Raw genomic sequence first — 24993 nt, forward strand, 5'->3', positions numbered from 1 at the left:
GATTTCTCTCTGTCAAATAAATAAATAAAAATCTTAAAAAAAAAAAAAAAGTGCTTTTATCCCTTAAGATATCACTTAATGCAGGTGTGGCATGATGCCCAACTCCCAGGCTCGGAGGGCTCCTTCACTGGCTCCCGCAGTGCTGCCTACACACTCCACCTCCTCACTAATCATACCACAATCACCTACACATCAATCTCCTCTAAGAAACAGAGGCCCATCAGGGCAATCTTATTCATCTTGTATCTCCAGTGATCAGTAGTGTCTGACATATGAGGCATGAAATAAATACTGTTAAAAGAATGATCAAATTATAGTCATTGATGAGCTCATACCAACTACTACAAGCTCCCTATAGAGTCTAAGAAAATTCATATGCTATTTCATTTTCTTTATATATTCACATAACATAATCCAGCAGTTTCATTTTTAAAAAGCCTGTTCCACATAGTCAAGTGTATGCCATAATATGCTCTGGAATTGGTTATGGTAATTCTTAACTCACCAGTTGGATAGGTCGTATTGACATGATTATATTATTCGATCCTCCCCAGTCAAAAAAGCATTTGTATTTCCCTTTCTCTAAAATGTACTGTTCTCCACAAAAGAACTTCTGCTGGTAAGCAACCCATCTAGTAGGGAAAAAAGGGAGAAAGAACAGAGGTAATAAAAATGCGAGCAACCGACATTTTAAAACCAAAGAGAGTTTGGTTTTACCTCTCCAAGTTCCCAGAATAGGAGACAACTTACACGCCACTTTTAACATGAATGGATCTTGTTTCACTGCCAAAGCCGACTTCTTCCAAGTCAGAAATTTCCTGATTTGTAATGTCAATAAACTTCCCACTTTCTAGGTCAGAGTCAAATAATGTGATAGAAGATTCTATAAAATTCTAAAAAGAGGAAGAGGAAAGGTAAGGAAAAACATATGGATTTTGTTTCTTAGGCTGCTCTATCTTAGCACAATTTCCACATGGGATAATTTTACACAAATAACTCCAGGAAAAATTTTAAATGGAACTGGAACAATTTTAATAGTTGCTACTCTTCAAGAGTTTAAAGAAAAAATGAGTTTGGATTTACTTTAATCAGGAAAACAACATTTTTATATATAAGTGGGAATTAACCAAGAGTTGGTAAATTTCTGGGACTCACAAACTATTTATTATATGTTACAGTAATGATAAAGGAAACTAAAGTTTCACTTGTGCCTAAAGAGTAAAAGCCACAGCATGAAATAGAGTTCACATACAATGTGCAGTTGGCATTTTGGGGGAGAGGATTTATGAGCTTAAATGTAAAAGAAAAAATGATGGGTATTAAGGAGGGCACATATGGCATGGAGCACTGGGTGTTACATGCAAACAATGAATCATGGAACATTACATCAAAAACTAATGATATACTGTATGGTAACTAACATAAAAAAATGAAACTTCCTTGACAAAAGATCAAAAAAATAAAAAGGAAAAAATTTTAAAGCCTTTATAGTTAGATGAAATATTTAAAACAAAAAATATCAGAAGAAATTTTAAGACCCTAGTTAATAAGTCAGCAAAAGACATAGACAATTCAGGAAAAAGATAAGCATTAAAAACAAATAAGCAACAAGGGCGCCTGGGTGGCTCAGTGGGTTAAAGCCTCTGTCTTCGGCTCACATCATGATCCCAGGGTCCTGGGATGGAGCCCTACATCGGGCTCTCTGCTCAGCAGGGAGCCTGCTTCTTCCTCTCTCTCTGCCTGCCTCTCTGTCTACTTGTGATCTCTGTCAAATAAATAAATAAAATCTTTAAAAACAACAACAACAACAACAACAACAAAAACAAATAAGCAACAATCTGAGGGTTTTGAAGGGGTGAGGGGTGGAAGGTTGGGGGAACCAGGTGGTGGGTATTGGAGAGGGCACGGATTGCATGGAGCACTGGGTGTGGTACAAAAACAATGAATACTGTTACGCTGAAAATAAATGAAAAAAATTAAAAAACAAACAAACAAACAAACAAAAAACCCAAATAAGTAGGGGCGCCTAGGTGGCTCATTGGGTTGAGCCTAGCCTTTGGCTCAGGTCATAATCCCAGCGTCCTGGGATCCAGCCCTGCATAGGGCTCTCTGCTCAGGGAACCTGCTTCCCCCGCTCTCTGCCTGCCTCTCTGCCTACTTGTGATCTCTCTCTGTCAAATAAATAAATAAAATCTTTAAAACAAAAATTTGGCTAATGCCAAATTTCGCCAGTAAAAATAAAGAAATTCAAATTAAACCCATTATACAATTTTCACTTTTTAAAGTAAGAAGAACCTAAAAATCCAGTTTTGTCTGAGAACACTGCTGGTAGAAAAATGAATTGGATAGCTATTTTAGAAAATAATTTAGAAATACATTTTAAAAGACTAGTATTTTTAAACTCTCCGATAGAGAGAGTTTTAGGCTAGAAAAAATTTCCTGAAACTAAACAATGGGCAATTTATATGCAAAGATGCATTTTTTAATAATACTGTAAAGCTATAAACAGTGTAAATGCCCAAATGATGTATAAACATATACCTTTATGCATCTTAGCTACAGCTTGATGGAATATAATTAAGAAGAAGCTAACAGTACATTCAATACTACTGGCCAAGAGCTTTATGTGCCTTATTTCCAAAAGAACTACCACATGAGATTATATTACTATCATTCTCATTTTCCAGCTAAGGAAAGTAACTAATTTGCCTGAGGTTAACACAGTTACTGAGGGGCAGGGATTGAATTTGAGTCCAAATTTATCTACCTATCTATTACCCTAAACTCTTAATCCCTGTCAGATAGAATGAAAGAACTTAACTTACATTTTTTCAACTCTTTATAATAGACTTCATAGTTGGAAAACACAGAATACATTATTTTTTAAAAAAATAAACATGGGTGCCTGGATGGTTTAGTTGGTTAAGCATCTAACTTCCACTCAGATCCTGATCTCAGAGTCTTAGGATGGAGCCCCGGTTTTGGGCTTTCTGCTAAGTGGGAAGCCTGCTTCTCCCTCCCCACCCCACTACCAACTTGGGCTCTTTCACTCTACTCTCTCTCTCAAATAAAACCTTAAAAAAATAATAAATAAATAAATACAATCTCTTCTTTTGTCACTACTTTGTTGTAAGTTTCAGATCTATGGGAAATGTTATCAACTTCTATAAGTCTCAATATCAGTTTTTCTCCCCCCTTTAAAAGTATTATAAATTTGGGGCTTGTGCTCTCTCTCAAATAAATAAAATCCATATATATGGGCACATATATATACACATATATATGTGCATATATATATAGTATATATAATCTAAGAAAAGATTTCTAGGATTTCTAGGATATGTGTATATATATATACACATATGTATATACACATATGTGTGTATATATATATGGATTTTATATATATATACTATATATAGTATATATATACACATATATGTGTGCATATATATATAGTATATGTAATCTAAGAAAAGATTTCTAGGATAAACGTTCACTTTATATGAACAAGCAGAACAGTATCAGAAACAAAAACCAAAGCATCTGTAAGAAGAGGGAAAATACACTTAAAATAATTTCCTCATTTACTACTCAGTTGTCAAATTCCAAGAATTTAAAGATTGTTCATGTAACTAGATCAAATTTCATTTGAGACTTTAGGATAAAAGATAACAAAGGATTTTTACCTGAAATATTTATAATTCATAACTCATAATTATATTTTTATTTACCCCTGGACAGTAAACCTTTGGAACCTGAGGATATGTGTTCCCTTCATTACCTTCACAGGGCTCTTAAAAAAAAAAAAAATGAGAGCTGTTGGGGCACCTGGGTGGCACAGCCAATTAAGTGTCTGCCTTTGGCTTGGGTCATGATCCTAGAGTTCTGGGATTGAGCCCTGCATCAGGCTCCCTGCTCAGTGGGGAGCCTGCTTCTCCCTGTGTCCTTCACCCCCCTCTTACTCTCTCTCTCAAATAAGTAAAATCTTAAAAAAAGAAAAAAAATGAGAGCTGGGTGATTTTTTTTTACCTCACTGTCCCCATCCCTCCTTCTATTAACATAACGTGTTATTCTCAAAACACTTGTCCTTTTTTATCATTATTGAGCTCCCTTAAGCCCTGAAATTTTACATATATGTGTAATATACATGCATAAACATGCATATATATACATATATAAGCACACACATTATCTATTTTGACACAGATTTGCTATTTTGCCAATATAAATATATATAAGTGTAAATGTGTGTGTGTGTGTGTGTGTGTGTGTGTATACCTTAAAGCAAGGCTTTGATAGCCCATGAGTGATTTGCCTTAAAGTCCTCAAGGCAAGCCTTCCAACTGAAATACATTTACAGCCTAGGAGGCACACCAGCAAATCTGGTTGTCCTGACAACATCAACTTCCATCATCTGAAGAACCTGAACATGACTGTTTCACATGAAAGTACGTAACTAGCTCAAGGTGGCCGTGAGGATACAATGTGATGAACTGAAGGGGGCCCTGTCTGGTCCTGGGCAGGAACCACTATCAACAGCCACTAACCAATCAGGCCCAACCATAAATGGGAGGGTGTTCAGCAGTTCTCAAAAATTTATATGGACCTCTACTCCCCTACTCTGGTGACTCTGGAATGTCCCATCTCTGCTTCTACTTCTGCCCCTACAACTGTTCTGTACTCTCCATGAGGGCTGCAGGAATAGGGAAGTGAGGATAAGCTGTAATGCCAAGGTTATTACTTTGTGTTGGAGTAAAACAGGACAAGACATTAAGAAATAAATATGGACATGTACAAATGTGCTGTGTCTGTGCCCTTTCATTAACAAACAACTTATGATGTGATGTACTTTACTTGAGCAATGATTTGCATAAGTCCTACCGTGTGGGTTGTGGGAGAGTGAGCTGGCAAGCAGGCTGGGGCTGCTTGGCAACAAGGCTGGAGGTGAGCAGGGAAGGAAGAAGGGATGTGCTATCACAGGACCCAGTCCAAGAGCTGGCAGCATACAATTTCACAAACAAATGTACTCATGTGACTTGAGTTTGTGTCCTTTCTACTCTGCCTGCTACTCCTTGAGACCTGGCCGAAGGCCACAGGCACCTCTTAAGTGGCATCACTCTCTTCTTTACATTTGCTTTTGTGTATTCATGGCTTTGCTTGCCTTACAGCTTTTGCCTTCTATCTTATTTCTAAGCACCTTTCTGAGCCATTCTCCTGGTTTTCACACTCTCTGCATTTTGCTCTCAAACCTACCAAATATACAGTGTCTGATCTGGTTGACTAGTTACCATCAATACGGTGTCCCTGAGCTCTAACTCTAAGCCAAATCCAATCACCTGGGGCTAAATCTCCAGGGATCACATGTATGAAGTGTGATATAAGACATGCAAAACCCTACAAAACGCAAAAACCAAAACCTCTAACTGCCTTGTTCAGGTGACTGCAACAGGCACTCAGAATCATGTCCATGGTAGGCACTATGAGGTTTTCATGTTACTGGCATCTTGCTTTACCAGGCACAAGTAAAATAATTATGAAAGTCTTAAGTGGAGCACTGTTGTTTAAGAATGAATAATGATGAAATGAACTCAAATCTGTACTCTGCTTTCCATTTTGGAAGCATTTACATCCAAGGGAAAATCTGGATAGCTTACTATGGTCTCTAGTACAGAACTCCCCACTGTCAAAAACAAAAACAAAAACAAGCCAAAAACCAATAAGCAGATGCTTCAGGACCAAAGATATGCCTTTTTAAGAATTTATAATTTGGGTGTTCTTAAATTCCATAAGATCCCACAGCTGAACTGCCCCGGAGCCCTTGTGCTATAACCCTCTGGTGGACAAAGTAATATAAGACACCAGTGGAGATCTGGTATACCCATTAATTCAGAAGAAATAATAATCTCCATTGCATACCACCCGGTTTCAAAGATCTAAAAAGAGGCCCCAAGACTGGAAATCTTAATAAAAGCAAATCCAAAAGTTAAGCTAGTATAAAACTGAGGAAAAATCAGCATACCAAGAAAGTTTTATCCAGGAAGCCAAGGAAAAAAAAATTCCTTTTAATCCCTGGAGCCTAATACTCCTGTATTCTTCTGGACCTCTCCTTTAAAAAAAAAAAAAAAAAAAAAAATTAACTCAAAGTCATTATGTATCTGCCTGACTCATTTGGAATTAGAAACATATTTCCTGTTGTCTTCTCCAAGTACTCTGTGACACAGATTACATTATCCCTAAGGAAAATGTCCAGAATTTGACCTTAGTGGATCCAGAGTGTTCTGCATACTGAAGCCAAGACATTAGAAAATTGCATTGTATTGTACAGTTTCTCTCTCTATCCTTTTGTTTATATTATTTCAACTTAGATCTTACATATAGCCCTTCATTTCTTCCCAGGTTAGGAACACTAGGAGAACTGATATGAAAAGATGTCACATGTCAACTCTACCAGTTACCTTCAATAGATGAAGAGAACCATAAGAGGTTTTTTTTCTTTTTAAAGATTTTATTATTTATTTGATATAGGGATAATAGTGGGAGGGGGGGAGGAGAAGCAGATTCCCCACTGAGTAGGGAGCCCCTCTTGGGGCTTGATCTCAGGACCCCAAGATCATGATGACTTGATCCAAAGGCAGACGCTTACTTAACTAAGCCACCCAGGCACCCAAACAACCACAGAGTTTTTAAAATCCTATGCCTAACTACATCATAAACTTAAAATTTTCGGAGGTAGATCTTATGCTATGTCTTATCACAAAAAAATAAGGGGCAGAAGGAAACTTTGGGAGAAGATGGATAGGTCTGTCACTTGATGGTGGTGATGGTTTTACAGGTGCACACTTATCCACAAAGTCATTGAATTGTATATATTAAATATGTACAGGTTTTGTATAATATCTCAATAAAGTAAAAAAAAAACCAAACTCCTCCCCAACTATATGCTATATCTGGAGAATATAAAATATTTCAACTGAAAATATTTTAGTGAACATGAAATTACAAAGTGTCTGAAAACCATGTAAATATTTACTATACATATGTATTGGTCTGCAATGTGACCATATATTTATAGCTACAGATGAAATGCTAATAAGCCTTTGGTTGAATGAAATCCGGTTTTCTGCTAAGATTTTTTTAGTCTAATCATTCTATAACAAAAAAAAAAGGATAATTTGACATGGGCTCTAGAGTAAGATATCACAGCTCTACACTTGGGCATGGTACCTAACCTCTCAGATCCTCTGTTTCTGTACCTGTAAGATAAAGATCATACATAAGAGTATCTCATAGAAGAGTATCTTCTATCTCATGAAGATTAAGTATAAGTATGCATGTAAGGCCATTAATAAGTTCTTGATAAATGTCAAGATTATAATGACAAGGACAAAATATCTTTATAAGCTAGCAAGTAGTCTTTTAATTGTTAAAAAATCTTATTTTAAGAGAACAGAGGATTTTCTAAAAAGGGCATTTTCATTTACTTATATAAAAATGGTATCATTATTTTTGTAAATGCTCAAAACTTTTCTCTGTAACAGTAATCAATGTGCCAATTCCTGCCTATTTTTCCAATGTATATTATCATACTGTCTATACCAAATACCCTCTAATTATTTAACTATATAGTTATAGTATTTATATCTCTTCACATTTTCTACTATTGGGAGACTTCAGGGAGTGACCTGGGGTTTTATTATTTGTTTGCGTGTTTTAGTCACAGTCATCCTGGGAAGGTGCCATCACATTCACTGTTGAACATTTCTAGAATCAGCAATGCTTCTGTTCAACTGCTTTTTAAATAAAGAGGGAAAAATTAAAAATTATTCAATATTAGGTGGAAGACACTTTGAATCACGACCCATAGTTCCCTGAATGCATGTGGTCATGAAGACCTAAAATAAAAGATGAGGTTCTATCTTGTTTTGTCTTGCTTGCCTTTTAGTGGTCAAGTAAGGAAGAGCTGGGTAGAGAAAAACCCTTTCAGAATAGGATTGGTGGACTAAATACCTCAAAAGTTATCCATTGCTCAAGCAAACTCAGTGTGCAGTCTTCAGTGGACTGTCCTATATGTCTTTTAGGTAGAACTGATTTCCAACTCACGTTCTTACTAAAAAAGATCATTCACCCACCCCACCCCACCCCAAAAAAGCTCCCTTGTTCCCTATGCTACTTTTCCCATTCTGGCCTTCCTGCCTGACCAGGTGAAGGGCCCCAACAGATAAAAACCTGAAGGACCAGAGCACACTACCAACCTGTGCTCACTCAAAGTCCATACAGACCCCATAATCACTCTTCACTTCAATATCAATTCCTTCAAAAAGGGCTTTGGAAACCATTCCAGACAGTTCAGGGTTTATATGGATACAGATTACTATGGAAAAGAGACTACAGTGGTAAATCTTAAGAAAGTATGTCCCTGTGAACACATTAAAAAGTCTCTAGAGCTGGTGAGGAAAATGAGCAATGTTTGATAAACCCTGATATCCTACAGAACTCTCTAACATTTATCTCTTTTCTGTGAACTCATCAGCTTCCACCTGGAGTCCTATAGTGTTCAGACTTATCTTCTTCACCCCAAACCTTTTCTCAAGAGTTACCAAGAAGATCTTGTGAAACTTCTAATCTAATCTTGCTCACTAGGCCTAAAATCCATGAGAGGCTCAAGGTCAAATCAAGAAAAAAAATCTGAACTCTTCAATATGCATAAAATACCCTTCATTATCTGGCTCTTGGTCTCATTTTCCCGAAGTTCTGCTTATTAACATCCTGACTTAATTGTATTTGCCAAACACACCAGTTTCACTTACATGAGGGTTTCTTAATCTCTGCACTATTAACATTTTGGACCTGATGACTTTTCTTTTTTTTTTTTTAAGATTATTTTTACAGAGAGAGAGAGTAAGCACACACAAGCAGGAAGAGCAGAAGGAGAAAGAGAATCTCAAGCAGACTCTGCCGTGCTCAGTGCAGAGCCCGATGAGGGCCTGGATCTCATGACCCTGAGATCACGACCAAAAGAAAGAAACCAAAAGTTGGACATTGAACCAATTGCGTCATGCAGGTGTCCCTGGACCCAATGACATCTTGTTGTGAGAAGGTTGTCCTATGAACTGTGGAGGTTTGGCAGTACCCCTGGCCTCTACCCACTAGATGTCAGTATCACACCCCACCCCGCACCCCAAGTCATAACAATCCAAAATGTCTCCTGACACTGCCAAATGCAGTGGGGTAAAGTCACCTCTAGCTGAGAACCACTGACTCATATCCTTGCCTTTTTATATGTTAATCTCTTGCTAAAATAGCACCTACACCTTTCTTCTTCAGTCAGTCCTGGAACCTCTCCACTTGGCCAATTCTTGAACCTGAAATTTTGTTCAACAGTTATCTTTTCCTGTTCCCAAGTGGGAGCAGTTGACCTTTCTCTGGTGAGTACTTGGTGCCTAATCAGATCATAGGCAAACATTATCAAGCATTTATGAAAGTCCTAGTTTCCCTATCAGACTGCCAGCTCTCTGAAAGCAAGGACAGAGACTCTGGCCACTGTTTCACCAGCATTTGACACAATCCGGCTCATGAAGCAGGTGCTCAACAAATACTTAGGTTTGCTTTTCATCCATCAATTCCGTAAGTATTCATTAAGAAAAGCAGGCAAGCCATATAAGCAGGTCAGCATAATGCTTTCAGGTATTCCAAACATTTGATAACCTCATGTTCTATCACAACTCTGTTTGGCTTTTATGGACAGAAAACCAGCAGAAAACTAAGAACAATGATGATAACTCACAGCTTGTAAGAACCGGAAAGACAAGATGGGGCCACTTAATGCCCCACAGGCATTACTGTCTTCAAAATCTCCTTCTTCAAGCAAGAATTGCTGGCCTTTAAAATGTTCTTTTTCATAGGCAACCCACCTAGAAATACAAAGGACATCCAAATGAGACATTAATAAGATAAACTTTAAAAAAAGAGAAAATCATGATAAAGTACCTCATTGTGTATTATCGTATTTTAAAAAGCAACACATTTGTTACCATTTATAAAGACAGACAGATGTTGTATGCTTCAAGGATCAACAGCTTTATAGTTTGGAGGATTTTCCCAACAAAGGGTTTTTACAGGATTGTGATAGAGCAATGCTCGTTAAATGTTTGTGGTATGACCTGATACCATATCTCAATGTGGAGAAAGGATAGTCTGCCAAGTAAAAAATAATGGAAAGTACCAATAGCCAATGAGTAAACTTATAAACCCATTTTGAGATTCAAAAATAATTATTCTTATTTTACTGAGAAAGCCCTTCTGGAATCACAGAATGATTACTGTATTTAGCATTTATTTAGGTTGTAAATCAAAGGAACCTCTCACTGGGTTTCCCATCAAAAACACATTACTGCATAGTATTCCATTGTGTATATATACCACATCTTCTTGATCCATTCATCTGTTGATATACACAATGGAATACTATGCAGCCATCAAAAGAAATGAAATCTTGCCATTTGCGACAACATGGATGGAACTAGAGCGTATCATGCTTAGCGAAATAAGTCAAGCAGAGAAAGACAACTATCATATGATCTCCCTGATATGAGGAAGTGGTGATGCAACATGGGGGCTTAAGTGGGTAGGAGAAGAATCAATGAAACAAGATGGGATTGGAAGGGAGACAAACCATAAGTGACTCTTAATCTCACAAAACAAACTGAGGATTGCTGGGGGGAGGGGGTTTGGGAGAAGGGGGTGGGATTATGGACACTGGGGAGGGTATGTGCTTTAGTGAGTGCTGTGAAGTGTGTAAACCTGGTGATTCACAGACCTGTACCCCTGGGGATAAAAATATATGTTTATTAAAAAAAATGGTTAAAATGGTAAATTTTATATTATGTATAATTTTTTTAAAAGTGTTTAAAAAGAGAAAATAATTCAATATTCCTTTATCACTTAGTGAAAATCCATTTCAAGACACACATGTGATTTCACTCATATGTGGAATTTAGGAAACAAAACAAATGAGTTAAGAGAAAAAAGAGAGAGACAAATGAAAAAACAGACGTTCAACTATAGAGAACAAAGTGATGCTGACAAGGGAGGAGGGTGGCAGAGGTGGGGGGAGGTGGGTGGTTGAAATGGATGATAGGGAATATGGAGGGCACATGTCCTGCACACCAGAAACTAATATTATACTATATGTTAACTAACTGAAATTAAAATAAAAACTTAAAAAAAACAACAACAACAAAAAAACACATTACTGGTGGGTTTAGCAGAGAAATGCAAATGGGCTGACATTAGCCCTGATGGCCTACACAATTAAAATACTTCTGTAAATATTTATAGGTGGGCAGTGTTGTTCCCACCATATTATCAGTGGTGATAATAGCAATGGGTAGCACTTTCGCAGAGTACCTTCCAGGGGCACAAGCTTTTTTGTTTTTGTTTTTATTTTTGTTTTTTTTAAAGTAGGCTCCATACCCGGCATGGAACCCAATGCAGGGCTTGAACTCCAGTGACCCTAAGATCAAGACCTGAGCTGAGATCAAGAGTTGGACACTTAACTGACTGAGCCACCCATCCAGGACACTTAACTGACTGGACACTTTCTGGACTTCTAATCAAAAACTGTATAGATGCAACATGGAGGCTTAAGTGGGTAGAAGAAGAATAAATGAAACAAGATGGGATTGGGAGGGAGACAAACCATAAGTGACTCTTAATCTCACAAAACAAACTGAGGGTTGCCGGGGGGAGGGGGTTTGGGAGAAGGGGGTGGGATTATGGACATTGGGGAGGGTATGTGCTTTGGTGAGTGCTGTGAAGTGTGTAAACCTGGTGATTCACAGACCTGTACCCCTGGGGATAAAAATATATGTTTATAAAAAATAAAAAATTAAAAAAAAAAAAAAACTGTATAGAATACTGATAAAACCATTAGTCATTAAGTTCCTCCATGAAACTTACCTTTTTAATGGACTAATTCACAGCAGCTAATGAATGTAATGTGGGCATAGATGGTTCATCACACATGCTGACCTGCTTCAATCTGCCTTTTGAGGCACTTTGTTATTAGAATGGGACCCCCTCCAATGGGGCAGACTCTAGGATGACTACTTTGAGCTCCTAGGTTGGGGACTTCTGAATTCTGGGGCTTGACAAACAAAGCTGGGTAGGGCTGACTACTATTGTTTTGAGAAAATGAAAAAAACTACTCCAAAAATTGTTTCCATAGGGTACAAAATAACAGTAACCACTCAGCAATCATGAATCCATCCTTGCCCTCACCATATAGGTGTGTATGTGACTGGGGAAGAAGAGGTCCACATGCATTGGAATACATCTTAGTGGGTTTGTAATATGTAAAAAGACCAACATTGGGTAAGACTTTAGTGGGTCTTTTACAAAAATACCCACGGAAGCCTAGGTGGCTTCGGCTCAGGTCATGATCCCAGGGTCCTAGGATCAAGCCCCATATCGGGCTCTCTGCTCAGCAGGGAGCCTGCTTCCTCCTCTCTCTCTTTGCCTGCCTCTCTGACTGCTTGTGATCTCTGTTTGTCAAATAGATGAATAAAAATCTTAAAAAAAAAAAACAACATTATTTTATTCTTAAACTATTATGTGAAAATAAATTGCACAGGAAAACTTTCAAATTCTAAATGTGGCTTTCATTATATAAATGTGGCTACTCAGAACATGCCTTTAATATATCTGAATGGGAAAAATAATAATATATATAGAAGACCTTAATATTAAAGACAGATTAATAAATTATTAATGATGATAGTTCAAAAATCTGCTCAGCTTTTAAAAAAAATTTTAAGAATCAATTTGTATATCCATCTGGAATATTTAAAAACAGAAGTTATCTGAGAAAAATGAAGAAACATCAACCTCACTTTCCCTAGATTCCTCAAGATGGGACAGAGTTCCTACTACCTGCAGTTAAACAGTTAAAAAAAAAAAAAGTGAAAAATGGTAGAAATAGAGCCAGGGGAGAGAGAGCAAAGGGAGAGGGAGAAGCAGACTCTGTGCTTAGCAGTGAGCCAAACACAGGACTTGATCCCATGACCCTGAGATCATGAGCTGAGCTGAAATCAAGAGTCAGATGTTTAATCAACTGTATCACCCAGGAGCCCCTCAACTGTTCACTTTTAAATAAGGACATGAAATTTTTCTCCTGCGTTCTATTTCAAATAATAATATTTTCTTAAAATAAAAATTAAAAATTAAAAAAAATTTTTAAATTAAATAAAAATTTAAGAAATAAAATAAAATTACCAAAAAAACCCTCAGAAAACAATGCAAATCATGATCTAGTTAATGGAAAAAACATTCAGATCCCAAAGGGAAGAAAATGCAAAAATATTTAGCAGGGTAAAGAAGAAGGGTATGTATTCATAGATTAGAGTACAAATAAATAGGACACAATAAAAATTTATCCAAAACATTTTTTTTTTAACTGAAGGATAAAGAATTAAATGGTTACATTACAATATGTTAGACCAATTTTGGATATGTTCTACATATCTAATATATGGCACATTCTCCTTTATATCCATATTGGCTAGTGTAGCCATCACTAGATTTACTGCCAGAAACTGCAAAGTCTAAGTCTTTAAATACAGATTCTTTTTTTTTTTTTTTAAAGATTTTATTTATTTGACAGACAGAGATCACAAGTAGGCAGAGAGGCGGGCAGAGAGAGAGAGAGAGGAGGAAGCAGGCTCCCTGCTGAGCAGAGAGCCCGATGCGGGACTCCATCCCAGGACCCTGAGATCATGACCTGAGCCGAAGGCAGTGGCTTAACCCACTGAGCCACCCAGGCGCCCCTAAATACAGATTCTTGAGTGATCTTAGACCAGTCATTTAACACCTATGAATATAATGGTTTAGTAGCATCTTATGATAGAATAGCATAAACAAGTTTTATAATATTACTACAAATAATAAGACATCAATACTTAAATTAAAATGAACTAATATTCCAAATAAACCATTGTATCAACAAAGAGACCAACAGTGTTTCTAGAGGAACTCTAGAACTGGGTCGACAATGGCAAATAAACTATGAAGAAAGCTTCTTCTGATTTTTATCTGCCAGGATACAAATACAAAGGCACATCCCAATGCACTCACAGATTTTTCTGGGGTACCTGCCCCAGAAACTGCTGACTGATACTAGGATGGTACCAATGACTGGTGACACTCGGGTTTATACTGAGAGGTTCTCGGGGGGTGCTTCCTCAAAAACAGTACAGGGCCAGAGGGTAACCAATGTTAAAAATCCTTGACTTGGTCAGGAAATGACAGATGCTGGCAAGTATGTGGAGAAAGGGGAACCTTCCTACACTGTTGGTGGGAATGCAAGGTGGTGCAACCACTCTGGAAATGAGCATGGAGGTTCCTCAAAAAGTTGAAAATAGATCTACCCTATGACCCTGCAATCACACTACTGGGTATTTACCCTAAAGATACAAATGTAGTGAACCGAAGGGGCACATTCACCCGAATGTTTATAGCAGCAAGGTCCACAATAGTCAAACTATGGAAAGAAACTAGATGTCTATCAACAGGTGAATGGATAAAGAAGAGGTGGTATATATATACAATGGAATACTACGCAGCCATTAAAAGAAATGAAATCTTGCCATTTGTGACAACATGGATGGAACTAGAGGGTATTATGCTGAGTGAAATAAGTCAATCAGAGAAATACAAGTATCATATGATCTCCCTGATAGGAAGAATTTGAGAGGCAATGTGAGGGGTTTGGGGATAGGGAAGGAAAAAACGAAACAAGATGAGATTGATAGGGAAACAAACCACAAGAGACTCTTAATCTCAGAAAACAAACTGAAGGTTGCTGGGGTAGGGGGGTTGGAAGAAGGGGAGTGGGGTTATGGACATTGGGGAGGGTATATGCTATGTTGAGTGCTGTGAAGTGTGTAAACCTGGCGATTCACAGACCTGTACCCCTGGGGCTAATAATACATTATATATTAATAAAAAATTTAAAAAATCCTTGACTTGGGAGACACACAACCTAGGCTACTTCTTTAATGAAGGACTCACTGCCAAGATCCTCAGCACAGAAGGTCAACTAAGATCCACAGAATAGAGAATAAAAACTGGGGTTCTCATTCATGTCCGAAGTTTGTAAATATAAATATATTTTTTTGTAATTTTTATCTTCTATATTGTGTTTAGAATACTGTTTTAAGTTTTAGAAACTATTTTCTACATTTAATCTACCTCAAACTCTCTAATAAAACAAGAGTTCACAGAAAAGCCAGTGACTAATATTTTTTTAAGAGTACCTTCCAGAAGGGAGGTAATATTTTTAGATTAAAACACATTGTTTATGCTTGGCTTGGCACATTTTTTATGCTGACCTATAAAAATTGACTATTAAATCAAATTTGTAAATATAACACTCACACTCCACCGATGACACGAATTGATCCAATTCCATGAAAATCCCCATTATTTTTTAAAAACTTTGGGACAGAATCTATGTGTTCACTAAACTCTTTGGCCTGTCCACGGAAGTGAGGTTTTTCATAAATAATAACCTGCAAGATATGAAAGAAAATTAACATGCTTGTATTTTGGAATAGACACAAAACTCATTTACTTAAGTGAAACTAAAGACTCTGACATAGGGATCACTGTCCTTTTTATTAATATTTACAATATAGCATGCTGTCTGATATTCACAAGGAATATGTGAGTTATCATTGTAAAGATAAAATATCTTAATAGCATGTTTCTCTCATAATAACAGTCAAATATGATGCCATTGTTCTGGTGACCCAAATCCTAGGACCATCTCAAAGGGTAAAAGGTCTTATAATGGACGCTTAAATTAACCAAACTTAGCTCACTGTTTGGAATTTAATACAGACCTGCCTTCTGTGAATTTTCCCTATTAGAAAAAAACAATACAAAACAAAACAAAACCCTCTCTACAGAGGTTCTACGGCACAATAAATTATCTACTGGATTGAGAAAACATGGCCGCTTCTTGTAACACTAATTGCTTCTATGGCAGTTGCTATTCACTGATAAAAGATATGTAAATTCCTGAATTTGAAAACAAAACCTTCTAATAAAAAGAAGTGATTGGAAAAATTATGGTTTTTTTTTGGATACTGGGTTCATATATGCGGGGGGTAAGTACAGCGGGAAATCCATTCCTAGCATTTCATTTACTTCAAATTTGAATTGGTACCAATATTTCTCTTCCACCATTTTGGTGCTCTTTACTTCCCAACTATGACCCACCTGCCTTTAGTATGTGGAAGTGACAATGGTGACAACAGCACTTATCTATCCACACTCTATCACCTGGTTCTATTTGTGGCTGATGGCATACATCGTGTACAAACAGCAAAATAAGGCCCCATGCTTAAAAGCACTGAACAAGTTATAGCTTCCCTGTTTCCAAAAATTGATAACATCAAACAAGCTGAAAAAAATACACACTACGGCTCCTATTTTCCAAATTTTAAATTTTCACAGGGTGCTATATTTGAAGTTATATTTAAGACTTTCTACATATGCTGAACCCAATCAGACTAAGAAGCAGTAATTCTTTGATGAGTAAGCCATCACTATATGATAGTTATTTCATTCATATACCTCTACAACCTGTCAAACTGCAAACATCGAAGGAAGACCGAACCTGTCACACCTGAAGAGCCTAAGACAGGAATCGCTGAGAAAGTGTCAGAGCTAATCCTGTATATTTTAGGTCACTGGTTCGAAACCTTGGCTGCATGTTATTAGAATCACCTGAGGAGCTCTGACCATATCCCAGACCAATACAGGACTAAGTATTTTTTTTTTTTAACTTGGATATATATGACTCCAACAAGGTTACTAAGTCTTAAAAGATTCCACCTATGTGATTAAGAGAATGGTGGTCAGTTCGATCAATTAAGAAGCCTCCAGAAATGGGAGGATTGGAGGAGCTGTGTCTTGTTTTGCAGGACAGGAAAAGGATGGAAGAATCCTTCCCACGCCTGCCTCTGGAAGTGCTATAACCTAGACAAGCAGAGGTCTGTTTGCATCTTTGATCACTGCACTGGTTTTCTTTCCATCTCTTTTCACACACATTTTGTAATTTCATTTCCTTTTCTTTCCCCAAATGTGCTTAAACCTGGTGCCACTACTGCTCCAATTTTCACTGCCTCCCTCGGCTGTTCCCTTCAGATACTTATACTTACAATGTTGTGAGCATTATTCCCAAACGTCTGCTATATACCGCCACTAGAATGTCAAGCTGCCACCTCAATTGCCCCCTCCCCACCTAATCAAAAATCAAACATATCACCTTTCCATCCTGTATTTGGTATTTGCTGTGCTTGACCTCCATCCTTGCACACTGACCCAATTTGCCCTCACAGCATGCATCCTCACTGGCCGTTCTGTGCTGTCACCTCACTCCAACATGCACTAGCTAGATATTATTACCATATATTCAGCTTTTTTGTTTTTTTTACTTTAAAAAAAAAAGTAAGGCCATCTTTAAGTATTTTGATACTTAAAATCAAAAGTATTTTGATACTTAAGTATTTTGATACTTAAAATCAAAAGTATTTTGATACTTAAGTATTTTGATACTTAAAATCAAAATACTTAAAGCTCAACACTCAAACTTTTTATCCTGCTATAAAAGTCCATTTTTAAGACTTACCTTTAAGTTCATAGGCATTTCCACTTTTAGTCCACCCTTAAGAAAAGAAATTTTAATATTAGATACAGAAATATTTAGAACACTTGAAAGTAAGTGACATATGTAGGTTATACAAAAAAATCTGATTAGTTCAAGGTTATATGCCAGCCAACTTTAAGTTGTGGTAATTTTTAAAATTTAAGCACAGAACTCTATGGTAGTCAAAACCAAGTCAGACAGCTCATCAATGTAGATGCAGTAAGAAATCTTTAAAATATACTTTCCAGATTAAAACTAGTACAAAGAAGGAAACTGAGCTGTTTGGTCCTTAAGCTCACATGACTGAGTAAAGATTTAAGCCCAAGGCAGATTGTCCCAAGAAACAGAGTGGTGTTGCTAGATTTAAAACATCTCATTTGGCAGAGTAGATTTCCAAACCACTGACTCTGCATTTCCTCCCGACAACTGCTCAGGCTTTCTAAATTAGAGTGCTTCCCCTTCCAAGTTCCATCAACACTTTTTATCATTAACTATCTTTGTGACCTCAAGGTTGTACAGCATAAAAGTAACCCCTTCCTCAACAAAGTAATTCTAGAATTTCCTGTTTTTAATGCTACTCCACACTGTGGTATTTCTTAAAATTTCTTAAGTTTTTCCTAGTTTTTATTTTTTAAAGGCACAGAACAGCCAAAAATGGTTTATCACATAGCTAACATTTATTTGAAGAGTTTGCCCCCAATTAAAAATGTTTGCAACAAAAATACTGTATACACTTATTAACTTTAAGAAAGCAACCAAAAATAAAAAGAAAGCAACCACTGATAGAACTGTCCATTTATTAATAATGCTGAGCTTATCATTCATTACTCTGATGGAAAAGCATAATTAGAAAAGTAGTTTTCAAATAAGCATCAAAAAATTTCAAAACTGTATTCAAAATTTTCACAGAACAATACTTATAAGGAAACTGCACGCATTGTAATAACTCGCAGCACAAAATAAATTCAGATATTTGTTTTCTAGAAAACATTAAATATTTTTACATAGATATTCTCTATTATTCTCTATAATATAGAGGCACAGAAAAATAATGTATAGGTTGCTGATCCAATAGTACACATATTCATTTCTCAGGATAGATGGCATAAGCAATCACCACGGTTATTTTAGATTCATGGGCACTTTGGAAAATGCCAGTTTTTAAATTTGCTTACCATTTGAAGTGGATGCAATGATTTCATTTCTGTGGCAGAAATCTCAAAGAGTCCATGGTCTTCCTCCAGAACTGTAGCTTGCCCCTTAAAATTAATATCTGGGTAGGCAAGCCAACTAAATAAGAAATGAATGGTTTGTTAAAGTATAAAAGGAACACTTTAGTCTGGTACTGTAACAGTTAAAAGTATAAAGGGCTATGAAACAAACAAAAACGAAAAGAACAAAACAAAAAAAAAAACAGAAAACCTTCATGGCAGAATCACAACCAGTAAAAGACATTTGAAATGACTTCACTAGATAGCATATAACAAGAGTTAATGTATTTTCCAGTACTCATATTCAAACACTTTAAGTCTATTATACATACTCCAAGCAGTACATATTACTTTTCTTAGAATTTTCTAGTATTTAGGAGGTGTGACACCCTTGACTCAAGCAGAATATAACTAGAAGGAAAAAAAATTCCACTATATATATATATTTTTTTTTTAACAGTGGGGCAATCAAAGGTGAGATTCCATAAGGCCTTTTACATCTTTCCCCTCCTCCCCCAATCAAGGCATTTTACATCTTTGACCCACATTTTTAGAATCAATAACCAGTTCAATTGCCTGTTGCAGGAACAGTATCTGAAATGAGATCCCCGAAAGACAGACCTACCTTGTAACTAAATTTGGTAATTACAAACTTATCTCATGGGAAGGGTCAATTATTGGGTCTGCCCACAGTTTTAATCTGTGGTTGGGAGAGATGAAGAAAGATGTCCTATGGTGACCCCCAAATATCTACACCAACCATCATCAAAGCAAATAAAAAAGAATGAAAGACAGAAAAGGAACCCATGTTGAACTGGCATCACAGAGTTGTGATTTGCGCTAATCTGGAACTAAATTAAGACTGAGCTCAGTCATACCCAGAATCTAAAAGATACCTTTGGAGTCAGAAAGGTTTGGTAGCAGACACAGGCTGAAGCAAATCATATAATTTCCTCATTTGTAAAATGTGTCGCTCCACCTACCTTACAGGAATACAACAAACAAAAAAAGCACTGCGTGTCCGTGCTGTGGAGGCACTCAGTAACTACTGGCACCGAGACACCCTTGAAATAGTTCAAGCTCCAGATTTTTAGGCCAGGACATGCTTTTATTTCTCAGTCCCAAAATCTGGTGGATGAAAACATGCATCTATCAAGAACTATGCCTGAGAATCTATCTGCTCCTGTGAGTCCTACATCAGAGACTTAATTGGATCCAAAGGAAGACAGAATCTGTTTTAATCCCTGCAACGGTCTTTCTTGAGTATCCAGGAGCATAAATAAAATAAAAACTTCACAAATATACAGGTCATCCACTGAAATTTGAAGTAAAAAGTTAAGTTTGGCTGTAACAGGGAGAAACGGATACATACACTCCTGACTTCACAGTGAAGGACACAGACTTGGGGATATTCAGCTCTTCCAAATTGGGGACTGCTCGCTGTATATGGATAGGACAACATGCTGGGTCAGCCTGTGGGCAAAGTTCTATCTCTGGGATGCTGCAATCCTGAAAAAAAAAAAAAAAAGAAAAAATTGGCTTTGAAATCATCTGGAGACACACACAATTCAGTATTCTCAATACCCTGGATACACAATTAAAATTATTTTCACTGTTCAGTTGAATTTCTTCACAAAAACACCATGAAGGAAATACTGTTTCACTTCACCAGCTTTTTAAAATGAATTTTTTTCTAAGAAGTTACATTGATAACATGAAAATTATAAATATTATCAATTGAAAAAGTATTACTCATTTTTTTCTGCTTTGTTTTTAAAAGTCTTGTTCTATTAAGCAATCAATGTTCAGTTAACAAACTCTGTGAGTGCCAAAAGTCTTTAAGCCTTCCTTCTCAGAAGCATAACAAAGCCATAAGGAGGAAGGGAGTTGAATAAAAGTTGATCTCATGGGGGATATAAAAAATAAATAACAGAGAGGCACACTACTCCCTCAGTGTGTTATCTAATTTACATTGACAAAAGAAGTAGGAATTAGAAGTGAGGGTAAAGGAAATCTGTTTTCCTACTTGTGGGATTCTGTTTATTTTAGAACAAGTTGGTCTGAAGAAGAAAGGCATTATGAAATTTCACCCCATCCTCCATCCCAAATTCACTGCCACCATGTTCCGTCAAACCTTCCCTTAAAATTTCACTTATGTATCTCTCTTTTCTATTCCCACTGTCAAGGCCATTCATCAAGGCTAAGACTTTGATTATAGGCCTGTATCACCAGTCAAGTACTTGCCACACTTTATACAGTTGGGCTTGTTAGAGAACACTACTTTGCTCATGACACTCCTTGGCTCAACACCCAAGCATATCAAATTTACATTTGTTTAAAAAAAAAATTACATTTGTTTGCCTTTTTACAACATGATACCAACCCAGTGACCCTCAGGAACTCCACACACCTCTTCAGCCATACTGGTATCCATACTCTCCCCATCCCCTTCTTTATATGGCTTCTCTTTGTAAATGTTTCCCCCCATTGCAACTAAAGGGAGAATTTTCTATATTCTTACCAATGAAAATCGTCTAATAGTCAAGTTCTAACACAAAAAAGACTTCATCATTTTCTTAGAGAATCAAAGCTACAATTATTTTTCCCTTCTCTGAAATTACAATGTGTTTCTGTCTGAACACACCAACTCCGTAATCATGAGTGTTTAATTATACAACTCAAACTTTCAGTAGCATAATTCTCACCTAAGAAATTGCAAAATTCAAGTGATTATGCTTTAATGAAACAGGTAAATGTGGTAACAATCAGAGGTGACATTAGGCTGAACAATTGTATTTTTTATTATAATCAGTTTTGCAATTTATAACTGCAATTTTGTGATTTTTTAACCTTCTAAACTGAGTTTTCCTATTAATCATTCTTAATCATTCCTATTAATATGTATAAGCAAATTAATAGATTTTATTTTTAGAAAACTAGTTCTAAAATGCAATACAGTAAAGAGGCACAACCTAAAATATCCTTTAAAGTTTAAAAGTATATATCTGTTTAAAATTTCCTTTCAAAGATAGTCAGGGGCACCTGGGTGGCTCAGTGGGTTAAGCCTTTGTCTTTAGCCCAGGTCATGATCTCAGGGTCCTGGGATCAAGCCCCACATCAGGCTCTCTGCTCAGAGGGGAGCCTGCTTCCCCCTCCCTCTCTCTCTGCCTGCTGCTCTTCCTACTTGTGATCTCTGTTCCTCTGTCAAATAAATAAAACTTAAAAAAAAAAAAAGATAGCCAGAAACATCCACAACAGTCACCCATCAATCTTCAAGGCTTTTGTTCGTTATTAATAATAGAGTTCTAGTAACAGTATTTAAAATGCTTCCATATTAATGTTCCCCCAGGGATAGTAGGCACAGTAACAGAATACTTACACAAGTTAGTTTCCTCTGCATTGTGTTATACAAACAATGCATGGGTGGTGTGCTTTAAAAGGGAAAAAGCTAAAAGGCAATTGAGTCTGCCACAATGCAGAAGGAAACAGCATAATGGAAAAAAGTATAATGATGGCTAAAAAATGGAAAATAAACAAAAATAAGAATGTTTATGTCCTCAGCCAGAGTATCCGTTTTTTCTCTAGTTAACTAAAAAAAATTTCACCAGTTAAGTTTTATCTTCTTCAGGGTGGCTATTCTCAAAGAAATAATGTCTCTTGCAAGACTTGCCTAATTCTTGATAGACCGGGGCAGTAAACACTAACAACTGAAGGATACTTTATAGTAACCTAGCAACAATGAACACTTCATTCTTAGCAGTCTGTATGGCTTCCTCCCCAACTTTTCTAGTCACAATATACTTCACAGATATCTTGATGAAACTTGCAAGCTTAGACTACTAAAGCCTTTGTAGGCATGAAGGCAAAACTACAAGAGAGAAACAGGCAAGAATGGATTATAGTTAACAAAACCAGTAAGAAAATATAATTGACTTTACCTTCCATAAAACACCTTCAGTCCCTGATCTAACAACAGATCTCTCTTCTCAGCAAATTAATGAGGATAAAACCAAAGTAACTTCTGACCATAAGAAAAATGTCATTCCTTTAAAAAAATATTAGCTGCACCATAAACAGTAATTTGCAATATTCACTTCTAATTTTTGAGAAAAGAAATATCCGACTCAAGAATTACTGCAATGCTACCTCACCCCAATTATCTCTGGGAGCAAAGATGGCTCTTGAGCAGAATCTACAACCACTGCTAACTGCTTGCATCCCCCACAGCTCTTCACAGCAAACTGAAGACATGATCAAAAATTATCTTTAGAGAATAATGAAGTTTTGACTACTCAGATTAGAGCAAATGAAAGATGATGAAGCAAGATAAGGTTAGTTCTGGGCTTAGGCCTAGGTGAATTTGAAATGGTAACAGTCCCCATGAAAACGAAGCCATCAATAGGGAGAATTTTGACAAGGCTGGAGAAAGGAAGCGGCTTGATGCCTGACTCTTACTTTGTAAAACGTTTAGAACAATGCTAATGCCTTTTCCATTAGATGCTCAACAGTTTTTCCTTCCTCACTGAAAGTTGCTAGCCTGTCCAAGACATGTGGGCACTCACACTGCGATTAAAAAATGACTCCAAGAACAAACACTGGAAGAAGGAAAGAATACAAGCAACACTTATTCTTTCTTTTAATGTAGTCTAAGCAAATAGCAGGTGTGCAAATACCCATTTATATATCCATTTTCAACAGACTGAGTCTTTTGCTTGATTTTATTGTAGGTGGATTTCTGGGTGGTGAGAAGGTTGTTATTTTCAACAACTTATCTTTTTCCCCCACTGGGCTTGGCATGATGCCTGACATTCAGAAGAACAGCACAAAACCGTAAGTTACTTAAATCTTAGAACATTCTACCTACAAATTATTCATATTAATTTCTAGTGAGTTAGCTAATTAAATGAGACTCAAATGCTCCTTGCTGAGCTGCACTGCTCAGTTACATTTTTCAGTGAAAATGAACATTGCCCTCAACACTGTGGCCTTCTATCCCCTTGTAGTACCACCAACCTTCACTTCTGCATCTAACACAGGCGGCTCTGCCAAGAACTTGCTCACATTTCCCACCCACCTAACCCGTGTTTACTTTCTCGAGATTCCAATCATGTGTCACCTCCTCCAAGTGAGGTACCCCTTTTTTGTGCACCCCGAGGGCCCTGCAGAACATTTTTACTTCATATGGTTATGTGATTCAGCTGCCCTTCCCCTCAACTTTAAGCGATCTGGAGTATGAGATCATATCTCACTTGTATTCCATTCCTCATGCCTATCACAGTGCTGGGCCCAAAAGCAGAACACAAATTTATGAAGACACAGGCTTGTTTGCAGTTTTCCAGGAAGGATAAATCCACATAAAATACATGCATAGGGCTCCCTGCTCAGCTTGGAGCCTGCTTCTCCCTCTCCCTCTGCCCCTACCTCTGCTCATGCTCACTCCTGCTTGCGCTCTCTCTCACACGCACTCTCTCGGACACAGTAAGTAAATCTTACAAAAAGTAAAAAATATATATCTGTGACTGTCATATTCATAACTGTAGTAAACCATGTGCTGTTTTCTTGCTAAGGGAACTCTTAAGAATATACTGGGAAAATTCTGTCCCTATTTGAGATCTTTCCTAATCACTAATTCACCTCTCCCCTAAACCACCACAGCACTTCCCATGAAATGTTTTATTATACTGGGAGACCTTCCTCATGCAAGTATTAAATGATATTTTCTAAACAGAAAATAAAAAAGCAATATACCTACCCTTTGTTTCACCACTCTTCCTTCTCTTTTTTTTCCCCGTAACACTCATCACTCACACACATACTCACTCTCTCTCTCTCTCCCCCCCTACACTCAGGAGAGATTACTAAAAAAAAAAAAAAATATATATATAATATATATATATATATATTATATATATATGTAACAGTTTAAATTATCATTCACTCTAATACTTCATATGTATAAATTGAAAAGATCATCATCAATAAAATAAAAATTAGTAAAACTACCAAAAATATTAGCAATCACTTCTAAACACTGCTAGGCCAAAGTATAGCTTTACTACATGACAAACG

General features: G+C 36.8%; 1 protein-coding gene across 1 annotated transcript in view; it reads right to left on the reverse strand.

The window, feature by feature from the left end:
* The window catches only part of CRYBG3 (crystallin beta-gamma domain containing 3), a 110976-nt gene that overhangs the window by 34888 nt on the left and 51095 nt on the right, over positions 1 to 24993 (reverse strand). The window contains exons 8-14 of the mRNA XM_059392119.1: positions 20297 to 20433; positions 18889 to 19003; positions 17696 to 17731; positions 15436 to 15569; positions 9788 to 9914; positions 751 to 893; positions 506 to 632 (exon numbers count right to left, since the gene is read on the reverse strand). Of these exons, the coding sequence (XP_059248102.1) occupies positions 506 to 632; positions 751 to 893; positions 9788 to 9914; positions 15436 to 15569; positions 17696 to 17731; positions 18889 to 19003; positions 20297 to 20433 (819 nt within the window). The remainder of the gene's footprint in view (positions 1 to 505; positions 633 to 750; positions 894 to 9787; positions 9915 to 15435; positions 15570 to 17695; positions 17732 to 18888; positions 19004 to 20296; positions 20434 to 24993) is intronic.

The sequence above is a fragment of the Mustela nigripes genome, chromosome 2 (assembly GCF_022355385.1).
Source record: "Mustela nigripes isolate SB6536 chromosome 2, MUSNIG.SB6536, whole genome shotgun sequence".
Classification (NCBI taxonomy): Eukaryota; Metazoa; Chordata; class Mammalia; order Carnivora; family Mustelidae; genus Mustela; species Mustela nigripes.